The 12,568-nt window shown below is 44.9% G+C and overlaps 1 protein-coding gene across 1 annotated transcript; it reads right to left on the minus strand.

The window, feature by feature from the left end:
- Positions 1 to 497: 497 nt before the first annotated feature.
- On the minus strand, positions 498 to 11,233 carry OSTM1 (osteoclastogenesis associated transmembrane protein 1). Its single transcript, XM_037392347.1, is given in 8 exon segments — positions 498 to 3,231; positions 3,526 to 3,555; positions 3,558 to 3,666; positions 3,668 to 3,691; positions 4,484 to 4,648; positions 5,952 to 6,049; positions 7,527 to 7,641; positions 10,863 to 11,233. Coding segments are annotated over 8 exon segments (942 nt in total). The 5' UTR covers positions 11,208 to 11,233; the 3' UTR covers positions 498 to 3,175.
- Positions 11,234 to 12,568: the final 1,335 nt, after the last annotated feature.

The raw sequence follows: 12,568 nt of genomic DNA on the forward strand, positions 1-12,568 counted from the left end.
TTTGCCTTCGAGACATCCACATCCTGCCACTAGCACACGAGGCTGCTACCATCAGGCAAGGCACCAGGCTCTCTCCATGGTGAGGCACTGTGCGACCATTTTTAAAGAAATCTTCCAAGTCAACAGCAATCCAACACTGTGCCTGCTGAAGCTGAAAGAGTAGCCAGTGCAGGCAACCAAAAGCTTCCCCCAAAAGACAGCAAGCTATCCCCACTAGCCTTACTCACACACACCCACCCAAGAAACTCCGTTGCAAGTAACAGGAGCCTTTCCATATACTTCAGCAGGCTTTGACTAAGCTGAAACTCCACCCTTTCCTAGCAGTTGCAGTATATTTGTTCTGTAATTCAGTGCAGCACTGCTTTGAAAACAACTTTCTGATGCTGTTTTCCTGCAAATAGCATAATGGGGAATAATAAGCAGGTGCTTCTGAACAGAAACCCGGAACAGCAGAAGTGTTAAACTACTATAAATGAAGCAATTAAGTAACCACACTGTTCATTGTTTATTGACAATCTTTATTAGAGCTGACTTTCTGTATTTAGAGGGTAAGTATAAATACAAATCAAAGTGCTACCCTGCAGTAAGAAATCTTTATTTGCACAAAAAAGGTACAAACAACTAGTATTTCAAAGTTCATCCTATTTAGTACATATAATACCAAAAAGGCAAAAAATAAACCAAGATGAAAGACTAGCAGCAAAAAGAATTCTAGTTCTCCTTCAACACAGTCTCTGTGCTTCCACATTTCTCTAGGAAATAGAGTATAAAGAGAATTCAATCAATTTATATACGAAATATCCTACCAAAAATATAACACTGTGTAAAGAAAGTTAGTAGTACAAAGTTGGGGGGGGGGGCAGGACACAAAGAAAAATGAGAAAATAGTAGATATAATATTAAAAATCTCAAATGTAAACTTGACTGCTGCTTTAACATTAAAAAAAAACCCCACCAAAAGTCACATGAGTATTTCCGTTTGGCTTAGCAGCCAGGAAAATAAGAAAAGCTGATTTTTTAAATTTTTTTTTTTTAAAGTGCTTAACCACCATATCCAAAAGTAATGACTTTCAGACCTACTTAACATGAATGTGCTCAAAAAGCCACTGCTTACAGTATAAAAGCTGTCATTCTGAAATGCTGCACATACAAACTGGCTTTATCTGCACGAATGAAAGATTCCTTTGAACAGCTCTCAATCATATGATGTCCCAAATCAATGTAATGCTATTACAGTGGGCAGCTGAATAAGTCCCAGAAAGTTGAAGTTTAAGAATAATAGATATAAAAAGTAATCTTTTTTTTTCCTTTTTAAAGGCAGCATGCCTCTCCCAGCCGCAAGAAGGTAAATTTATGTAATAAGCAAGAGAAACAGAGTTTTATGGCATTGTTGTAAACTACCTAGAACAAATGTGACTGTGGACATGTTTACAGAGGGAGATAAACACTTACTGATAAAGTATAAAAAGGCAACCACTTGGGTAGGACCAATTGCTAACACAGTATTTTACTTGGTATTAAACATACTGTCCACTTGCTTTATAACCAATAGTATGTCCTAACTCAAAAAACCACAGTAACAAGAAAACCAAGAAAACAGATGACTTTAAGAGCTTAGGACTTTTGTTACACTGTTAAATATTTATTTGAGCCTTAGTGCAAAGGAAAAAAAATTAACATTCTAGGCTCCAAAGCAAGTCAAATACATAAGACTATTTCACGGGGTTTTGACAGACATGAGACACACAGATTCCAAGAGAAAATTAATTTTTTAGCTGTAATGGCCACTCATTTTTATCTCAGGGTTAGAAAACACATTTAAAAATGGGAGCAAAGACTCTGGCATTCATTAACCTCAAGTACAGCTACAAATCATTCCAACCCTACCACCCTCCCAAATCTAAACCGTCAGTATTGCTGCAGCTGTTGAATTGTGCCCACAGCCTATCACTAGCACTGTCCACCCCCACATTATCGCAATAATTTCTCCATCAGCTCTGGAATCCTACAAGCTTGCATTTGTTTACATTCATCTATTTCACAGGCCTAATTTTTGTAAACTATTTCTTGAAAGCCATCAGTTCCCAACACAGTATCTTCATTGTCCTTCAGGACAGTTTTTAAGTCAGAGAACCCTCTGGTTCATTTACCACTAAAACACATTATCTAGAAATGGTAACTTTTTTCCCTACAAAGTTCCTGTAAACACTTCTGTGTTAAGCCACAGTAAGCTTTAGACCAGGAAATTCAGCATCTCCAGTGAATTGACTTCACCTCACTTCTCTACAAAAAGAGCAACCAAAAAAAACCCAAACAAAAAAAACCCTTTATAATTAAAAAGGAAAGGATATAACACAACAATGAAGCATTCAGTTAACTAAGCAGACATCTAAAATAAGCCTCTGAAAATGTAACATTTGAAAAGCAATTATTTTAGTGGTTAAAGTGTGCAAAGGACTAAATACGCCATATGTTTCAGAGATAACCCAATACTGTAGTCGTCAATGATTACTATTCAAGTCTAGCACGGGCAGTTCTGTTGCTTTTGTTGCTGGCTTTGGACATTATATATTACCACTTTCTCTTTATATTTGGGCATTATATACTACCACAGCTTTCATGTCTTTTTTTTAAAATAGATACCAGCAACATGACTTTAGAGTGGTATAGGAAATACGGGTTTCTTTTTTAAATGTTTCCTGTTCACCCCAAGTATGGCAAGACTGAATATTATGTGGAATTAAACACAGTGTTTCAAGCAGGAACATCAAATATTATTTCAAGTTTTGTCTATGAAAATCACCTCAAAAAGATCCAGAATTTCAGGTTTCTGTGAAACAAATACAGTAATTATGGAAAAATACCATGCAAGGAAAGTATAGCTATGCTATTGATGAGAAGTACAAAAGCTTAGAACCAGAAAAACACCAGCTTCAGCCTGAGACTGAAAAAAACCACAGATTTTTCAAAACCAGAGTCCATACAGTGTCCAACAGCCCTGCCTTGTCATGTTTGTTAATAATCTCGCTTAGAAGTCAGACAGCATTTTGTTTAACTTGTGTTGCTCTGTATCATTACACTAAACCATAATTAACTCCTCTTTTGTCCCGGCCTCATTCCAACACAATTGTACCCACTGTATACCAGCAGCAGTTCTCAGGTTTTGTTTTGCAGCTCAGCTGTATTTTTCTTGGATGTTCACAAGACTGGCATTTGACTGGATGCGCTTGGCTGGAAAAGGAAAAATTATATGAAAATTAAACACAAAGAATTCCACAAAACTCTACTCCCTCTATTTATCCGACACAGACTTGCAAACAGCTTTCTGTTCACGTCCAGAAACTTCAATGAAAGATACGGCTGAACGCTCTTTACTACCCTCCTTCAGGGGACAGCAGCAGACTATTAGTTGCTATTAGTGCTGTCAGCACAGCTGCAGACAGATCTGGCTGGGCCCCCTCTCCCACAAGAGCCAAAGCAAGTCCCTGGCACCACCCAACTCCAACAGCCAGCACCACCACTTACGCAAAATGAGAATCCGTTTCTTCTGCTTGAGTGAAGGAAGCTACTAAGGTAAAAAACAATAGGTAGGAAGAGAATAAAGGATGAAACTGCAATCACTGGGACCGTATCACTGCAGGGAACAGAACAGTTGAAAGTCCTGCCTCCAAAGCTTACGTGTGATGTTCATCTAAAAGAAAAACATAGCCATGAAAGCAAGCACATGTATTTTGCTGTGCAGCATAGCAAACACTCAGGCCTCAAGACATTCAAGTGTTCATATAATGACCTCAGAAAACAATACTTTAACAGATCTCCCCCCAAAAGCAAGCAAACCCCTAGAAATGTAGAGACAGACAATTTTAATGGAGCCAAGATGTCCACATCGAAACTTTTACAAGCGTCAAAACCAGACTGTGCTCAGATACACTGTAGACATTGCCACATGCCCATTTCCCAGAGAACTCACTGACAGCCTGTGGGGACAGGGCTAATCCCATACTTTCGACAGCACTCCTTTTGCCCAACCACTTAAAACCCCACAATACAGCAAAGCTTTTTCCAAACACATGTCACTAGCGCTGAGGACCCCTATAAACAGAAGGAATCAATTATCACACTGGCTAGAACAATAGCAGTAAAGCTTCACATTAAAAGCCAGAAGATTAAGAGATTATTTTTAAATCCATCCCCTTTGCAGGAACAAGAAATGGAAGTGCAGCTACTCAAACTGGAATGCACTTGGGTGATCAGGAGCTTCAGCCATGCTGCTGCTGCACTGACTGAGGACAGGACCTAGCAAGACAGCCCCACCAAGGTAGCCTCCCCTCCATGGGACATCAGCTTACCAAAGGCACTGCTGCCCATGCTGTCCCCCACTGAAAGGGAAAAGGCAATCCCTCACAAGACAAGCACAAGTGGCTCAGTATTAGTAAAGACCTCCATGACAAGGACTCCCTGTTTGAATGTTATAAATACTTACGGCCTCTTCCACGTCGATACACAAGTGTGCGGAGTGCCCAGACTCACCACCTTGCCTGTTCATCCTTTGCAAGTTGTTATACAGGTCATTCAACATTTTGTAGGTTTCGTTGCAGTTTTTACATACTTCTGTGTAGTTGTTTGGTGACAGATAGATTGTTTGTCCCTAGGGTTATAAAGCTCTGTATGAATGTTGTTTTATGGCATCATTAAAAAAAAAAAAAAAACACCTTAAAAAAAATAGAGCCAAGTTTGAACCAAAATCCAGATTTCTAGCATCCTACACTGAGTAAAGGCCCAGACAGACAACTCATACTCATGACTAGGGACAGAATCCTTTTCTTGCAGGTTCTGCATCTCAAACTGTCTTTGAACTAGCAGTTTTATTTAAACATTTTCAAGTACCAGTTCCCAGAAAAGAGGGTGGGGGTGGGAAGAATTACTAGTAATCCAATGTTATCTGAAGCCAGAGATATCAGTTTTTCTTAATAGTATTTTGTTTGTTTTTTGTTTGTCCATACCTAACAACTGTTAGGTTGCTGCTGCTGAACTATATTGACGGATACAGACTGTGCCATAGTCAGAAATTCTTTCCATTTGCGGCCTTCACCACACCTGAACGCAATAGGACACACTTGAAAACAATACCACAATCCTACAATCTCTATAGGTATTGCAGTCCAGTAATGGTTGTACCAGGTACCCACCGACCACTGGATTAAGTACTAGTTCAGACACTTTAAGTGATCCGCGGGCCAGTTCACACTGCTCCTGACCAAGGCCTATAAAGGCACATTTCCTAAAGATCATTAATAATAAAAAAAGCAGTTTTCTCAAGAGATTGTCCCACAGCCACCATTTACAGTTTTTACTATTGAACAATCCTGAAATTTGGCCAGTTTCTGACTGAAATGGAACATTGCAGTTTCTTTGGCTATTTAAGGTGGGGTTTTTTTAGGACAATTACCACATGTATTTCACTAAGTTATATTGCCTTTGCAATATGGACAAACTTTAACTACCCATAATTTTACTAGTCAAAATAATTGTTACAATGATTTAAGATAGCTGGTCTTTCTGAACTAGACTATATTATCAAAAGGTTATTTAAAGATTGAATTGTTAAGTCAGAAGATAATTCTACAAAGAGATAGAAAAAGAGACTTACAGCATGCAGACATGCCATTCCTTACTATATAATTATCAACTATTGTGAATTCAGAAATTCTGATGTGAAGTAGCACTGCAATTACATACAAAATGAAGTCAAGGTGACTATCAGTTACAATTGTTAGGTTCTCAATCTGTAAACATCTGCATTTTACAGATCATTGCTTTCTCTGCCTAAAATTCAGAAACTCACCAGCAGTTTATTTGCCTAATCTATAACTTCAGTTTATTCAGCATAAATAAGATTTTGCTAGCCATTAGAGGATTTAGTGCTTCTTTTACATACACAGCATAAATACCTGAAGGTTATGTTCAAAACATGTCAGAGATTTATTGAATAAATCCAGGAATTCTACAGTAGAATCTGATAATCCCTCACTGTTGTTCTTTAAACAATCTGTCAAAGAGAAAGAAAAACATCAGGATATTCTAATTTCTAACATTTCCATAGCTGATAAGCCCCAGATACTCCACTCCTGCAAAAAGAGCTCTCGACTATAAAAGACAGGTCTAGTCAACACTGCGGTTTCCTTATCTGCCTGCCACTGATGTCTCAGACCTGCTGACCTAACTCTTCATCGAGAACATATTTCAGAATTAATTGGCCTTGATTAAGTGAAAGATGAAGACTATCATCAAGAGCTTTCTGAAGAGGGGGTCTGAATTATCTTTGGACTTAAAGATAAAACAAGACATTAATTTTCTAGCCCACCAATCTGGCTTTGCCCAGCAAAAGTAACAGCCATTTTGTGAAAACAGAAGCACCAGCAGTAGAGATGAAACAGAGAGCATCCAGTAGAGACAGACCGTGAACACAATAGCAGAAATCAGAGCGTAGGTTATTAATGTCTAAGAAAAGAGCTGACCATTTCACCAGCTTTGAGGGGAGCTCTGGGGCTTTCCTCCTAGGCAAAGGCTCAACCCTACCATGTTACTGCTTCCACCCATCTCACCCCACTTTAGGTGCTCTAATCACACAGAGCCTTGAAAACAACAGTGGTTTGGGAATTTAGACATTCAGTGACAGCACCGTGTGAGCAAGCCAATATCCTAGAAAATTCTCCTGAAAGGAGGAAGTGCCATCAGTAACGAGGGCAAGCATCCAGCTGGACACTGGGCAGAGGCTAAGCACGGCAGGACAGCACAGACCACAGAGCTGCTCCTGTACTGCCTTTCACAGCCCAGATGCAGGAATGAAAGCAAACACTTCTGGGCTCTCAAGGGACACTGCAGTAAACTTTAACACTTTACACTCAACTCCATAGTGCTACTCCCACTGTTTTCTAGTGTACCTGTTAGTGTAGGGTCCCACTCCCCACACCAAGGGAATGACAAAAAGCCATAGTTTAGCTGTAGGCATGGCACAGTATCATCAGCATGGGGACAGCGAGATACAGGGATAGACCCGGACACCCGCCATGCATAAAATGAAATCAAAAGCATGGCTATGGAGGCAGATACTGTTCAATGTGCAGCCATTCCAGAGTTACTGACTTTACTAACAAACAAGGAAAAAAATTTTTATATAAGTCTCTTAAAAAACGGGAAAACTGAGAAAAACAGAAGAAACCACACTGAAGCTAAGGAGAATCTCCAGCAAGGCCTGTAGATCACAAACTAGCAAGACTAGCTTTTGCGAGAATAGTCTAAAAGAATAATTATATAACAGCTAAGTTTTCTGACAGACTAATGCCCTCAGATTTTGGCAGTATCCCTTACAGAATAAAAAGCTCGTGCCCTTCATTAGAGCAGCTCCAACAATTTTTGTGTTATCTACTCACTGTATTTAAACAAATACATACAATTCCTATCTGTGCAGTTTTTAAGGGCTAAATCATAACAGTGGCATGAAAGCTACAGAACAAGTCACATACTTGCACAGTTGGCTGCATCCCAGGTTTCATTAAAGAACTCCGAAAGGGTCACAACTATCTGCAGCCTGTCTGAGGTCAAGATGCTTTTGGCACAATTGTGGCTCTCAGAAGAATTCTACAAGGAAAAGGAAACAACAAGTGTTAAAAATACAAAGGGAAAATTTTGAAAAGTTTTTTAGGCAAGCACAGCTAAGCAATCACAATGCATCACATCAATATTTCTAGAACAGACAGAGCAGAACTGATGGAACAAGAAAACTCTTTTGATCCTCCAATTCATACTATGAGCAACACAACTCATAGTCTTTGAAAATCTACTAGGACTGCATGGAAGTCAATCAAAAATATGCAACTGAAAGGTGGGGGGGGGAAGCAGCAAGCACAGAAATAGGGCTTCCTCTGCCAAGTAGCTCAAATTCATCTATTTCTGGGCCACTGCCCCAGAAGCCAGCTCAAGGCGTTTGCAGTCAGAGAGAAGACACGATTGTTCTTGATAGACTGAAGGAATATTTGAAGGAGCTGAACCAACAGACTGGCCTCAAAACAAAGCAAACCCAAACAACAGAAAACAACCTCCAAACACACCGTACCAATACACTGCATCAGCAGCAAACTTCCCCCTGATGCAGCAATATCAGGAACGCAGTCCTCTGTGAAGCAGCACCCATGGCTGCTCCCCCAAGCCTATGACCAGGCCGGGCTCTCATCCTCCCCAGACACGGGTACCAAGCTCATCTGTCTTAGAGAGCCGTACGACACACCCCATCCTCAAAGCAGGCACTGGCGCAACTCTTGCAACAATGTATTCTCTGAACCAAGCTCATAAAAAAAAAAGAAAGAAAAAAAAAAGAGTAACTATAGAAGCAGTTACAAAATAAACAGCAAGAACCCCTATCGGAATTCAGAACAATGTTTTTCTCCTTCAAAGCTTTATTTTGTCCCTCAAATCCCTGATATGAAACCATGACCTCAGTCAGCTGACTCCTGTGCTCCAGCTCCTGGTTTCTGGCTGCTAAATTGACTTAAGCACTCTTGAAATTGTAAAAGCTGCCAAAAGCCTCTTTGATAAGTGACGTGGGACATAAGAGAAAATAATCTCTTTAACAAGAAATATGTTCCTTACAGAGCTTTATAAGAGATCCAGTTTCCATCTCTCTTTGTTAAAACAGGTTTATTTTTAAACAAGAAGTTTCCCTTGGAGACTCAACGGCAGAAGTTGAGTATCGCCACATCTGGTAACTCCTACATTCACCCACTTTCACTTCTGCTAAATTACAAACGGATATGCAAAAAAGTTATTTATGCAGGAAACTCTCTAGTTGCTTCATTAAGGCCTCTAACTGTGAAACTTCCTCGCTAGCTAGACTTATGAGTGGGAAAAAGCACTTCAAATCCAAAACTGAACCAAGTCGACCTATATCATTCCTTAAATGTTTGCCTAATTTATTAATCAGTCTACTGCCAAGAACTTCATATTTCAAAAGATACCCAAAACTTAACTTGGCTGCTTCTTTCATGTTGCACTGTAATTATTGTAGGAATGCGAAGATAAAAACATCAGGTATCTGATTACTTGTGATCATGGATTGAGGTTGCAAGAGGTCACCTACTTTATTTATTTGGTTAGTTAATCCACACATAGAAGGAGACGCAAATGCTCTTTAGTACAGATGTGTCTTCCAGACCACATAGTGGACCAGTCCTCCCAGGCTGCCAGTACACAAGCACAGCAGCTGCAATGACTTCATACATATTGTAAGTACTGGGATACATTTAGCAACCTAATCCTAGCCAAGACATCATGCTGAAAATACCAAGAGAATTACATACCGAGTTTCTCACTTTCACACTACCTAGTCACTGGTATGAAACAGCTTCCGTATGAGAAACAAATAAAACAGATTACAGGTTTGCAAACTAGAACAAGAGACCACTGGCTAGATATTTGCCCTAGAAAGGACAATTATCAAATTAACATCCATGTCCTTTTCTAATACAGGCACTGGGGTGGTGAAGGGAAACAGGCAGACAACACACCAAAAGCAGAAAGTGATACTTCTTCACACAACAGGTAACTAAGCTGTGAAACAGTTTGCAGCAGGACACTGTGGCACCAGAAGTTTACCTGGGTTTAAAGAGCAACAGATTTTTTTTCTTGTCAATTGCAATTCTAAATAAAGATTCAGAAATCCCAAGATTGGAAGCACAATCCACATTGTTATAAACTCACTCTTTGCTTGTACTCTTACCAGGACACCCACTTCTAGCCATCACCACTGAACAGACAAAGGTCCTTTGGTCTGATGCACTGTCATCCTCACATCATCCCAGAGACCAACTTTTACAAATGGGTAAACTGGCCAAAAACATGCAAAACTAGTTGTGAATCACCTCCAACACTAAGAAATTAAAAAAAAAAAAAAAAAAAGAGAGAGAGAGTGAGAGTTGATCAAGAGTCTGGAGAATGTAAACACAAGATCCAGCTTCAGTCAAAGTTTCCCACTGGTGGGGTCCACAGACTCCAGCCAGTGCTCAGGACTTCTAGCTTGCTGCCACACACTCCCACCAGCTCTGGAGCCAAGAACACTGTGGCATGGTTCCCCACAGATGATGTGCATCACTCGCCACAGCTTCAGAGACCACCAATTTTCCAAGAAGCAACAGGCACCTAAGCTCTGGCAACGTTCCTGGTTAGCACTACACAACAACCTGTGAGCCAGCGCACGGCTTGAGCCATTGCTACATCAGCAAGAACAGCTCAAGTTTTTCCACTCGCACAGAGAAGCAAGGCTTCTTTCTGCAGGTGAAGCTGCTTGCCCCTAACCACGCCAGGAGCTGGCTGCACAGACCATGTCACCACGCCGGGCTGCAGAAGGTATCGCTGACAGCGGCGCTCCCCACATGCTCCCAGCCTCTCCTCAACTGCCTCACGCACCCGGTGGGGCTTCCGGTGCGGGAACGGACCCCTGCGGGCTGGAGATGCCCTACCCGAGACACGGGTACCCCGCTCACTGCCTCGGCGGGGCAGGCCACCCCGACAGCCGCGCCCAGGCCCGGCCCAGCGCACGGCGCCCCCCACCCGGCGCAGGGCCGGGGCGCAGGGCCGGGCAGACACCGGCTGCGGGGGCCGCCGGCAAGGGCGAAGCAGCCCCGGACCCCACGTCCACGTGCGTGGGGCCCAGCCGCGCTCCGCACCGCACTGCCGTGACTGGAAGCCTCAAGGCAACAGCCCGGGCCCCCCCAACCCGGCAGAGGTGCGGGAAGGGCCGCACGCTGGTCCCCGCCCCGGGCAGCCCCCCTCGCCCGCTCGCCCCCCGGCCGGCCCCGCGGACGCACCCCGACGGCGCGGGCGATGCTGCCGTACTGTGCGAGGAGGCGGCGGTAGTGGCGGTGGCAGGCCTGGCAGAGCCGCACCGGGCGGGCGCGGCGGCCCAGGCAGCCCGTCAGCGCCGCGCTGCCCTCCGCGAAGGCGGCGAGAAGGCGGCGGCACTCGGGCTCCAGCTCGGGCAGGTCGCCGGGCAGCCCGGCGCCCCACAGCTCCTCCGCCAGCTCCTCCGCCAGCTCCTCCGCCTCACCCAGCGCCTCCAGCGCCAGGGGCCGGCGCGCCTTCCCGGCGGCGGGGCCGAGGGCGAGAGCCAGGGCCAGCAGCAGGGGCAGCAGCAGGCACGGCTGCGGCGCCATGGCGGCCGCGCCGAGGAACCGGAAGCGCAGCGCCGGCAAACGACCCGCCTCCGCCGCGGGACGCCGCCGCTCATTGGCTGCGGTTGGGAGGGGCGGGGCGAGAGGCGGGGATGGGGCGGGGCGTCTTTCCGGGGCGCGGCGGTGGGGTCTGCCGGTCCCGGGGCGGGCAGGGGCTGACCGCCCGGGGGGTGCCCGGACCGCCCGAGGGGTGCCCGGACCGGGAGCGCGGTTTCTGTGCCGTGCATTTCAGCCAGGTAACATTCTTTTAATCTGAAAAGGGGATTTGAAAGTATCGGCCGTGTGGGAAGTGACTTTCAAATGTACTGAAAATACAGCAACTATTAGGAAAAAATCCTCAAACCGGAGGCCGAGTGGATGAGGGAGGAACAAGCCGCGTATTTCTGCAGGCAAAGTGTTTCCCATGTTTTGTCTCAAGCCGGACACCTTTGCTGGTACCTGGCCCCCAACTTTCCCGTGGCTGCCTCCGAACAGAACTGCGGTCACCAAAGGAAAACTCTGCCCAGAGCAGGAGCGAGCGCAGCAGCGGGTAACCCCGCTCCCGGGGCTGTAGTGCCAGGCTGCCTGGTAACTCCTCTGTCTGGCAGGACCTTGACCCCGTCCGTGCCTGTCCATGCCTGTCCCACCTGGATAAAGCCCTTCCCAGCCATTCCGGTGGGATTTTGACCGAGTCTGGGTTTGTTGGTGCTCTGGCCAGACACACATCCGAGAGGCAGAGCAGAGCCCTGCAACTCCAGACCGTGGTGCCTTTGGGAAGAACAGAGCCGAGCAGGATGGCTCACCATCCGTTGCATGCGGCTGGTTCGGTTCTGCACACTTGGCACCGGTGACAGGAGGCAGCGCTGGCTGGCAGTGGCCTGATGGTTGTGGCAGCTGCTGGGAGTTCAGTGCTGCTTGAACTGTTTCCCTGTGCACGCAGCCGTGCCCAGCTCCGCCGGCTCCCTGTCACCTGGCCCACCTGGCCTGAGCTTGTGCCAGCCAGCCGTGCAGTAAATGTCACAGGGTGGAAATGTCCAGGATGGATTTGTGCAGTCAGGTGACAACACATCAGTAAAGGTGATGATAAAGGTGCATCAGGCAGGCAAAGAGCACCTGACAGAGACCGTCTGGCTTCTCTGAGTGGGCTGAACACCACAGCTCGGAAGAAATGGCTTTCAAAACAATGAAGGAAACCAAATGAAAACCATGACACAGACATGACAAAGACAAGACAGAGTGTGGCCGAAAATGTACCAGATTGCCTGTAGCTGCAAACCGATTGGGGTGAGGGCCCTCGTTTGGGTGCCGGAGCATCCCGGCACCGTGCTGCCCAGGCTCTCATCGCCCCGCCAGGCGCTGCTGCT

This window comes from Falco rusticolus, chromosome 6 (genome assembly GCF_015220075.1).
Source record: "Falco rusticolus isolate bFalRus1 chromosome 6, bFalRus1.pri, whole genome shotgun sequence".
NCBI lineage: Eukaryota > Metazoa > Chordata > Aves > Falconiformes > Falconidae > Falco > Falco rusticolus.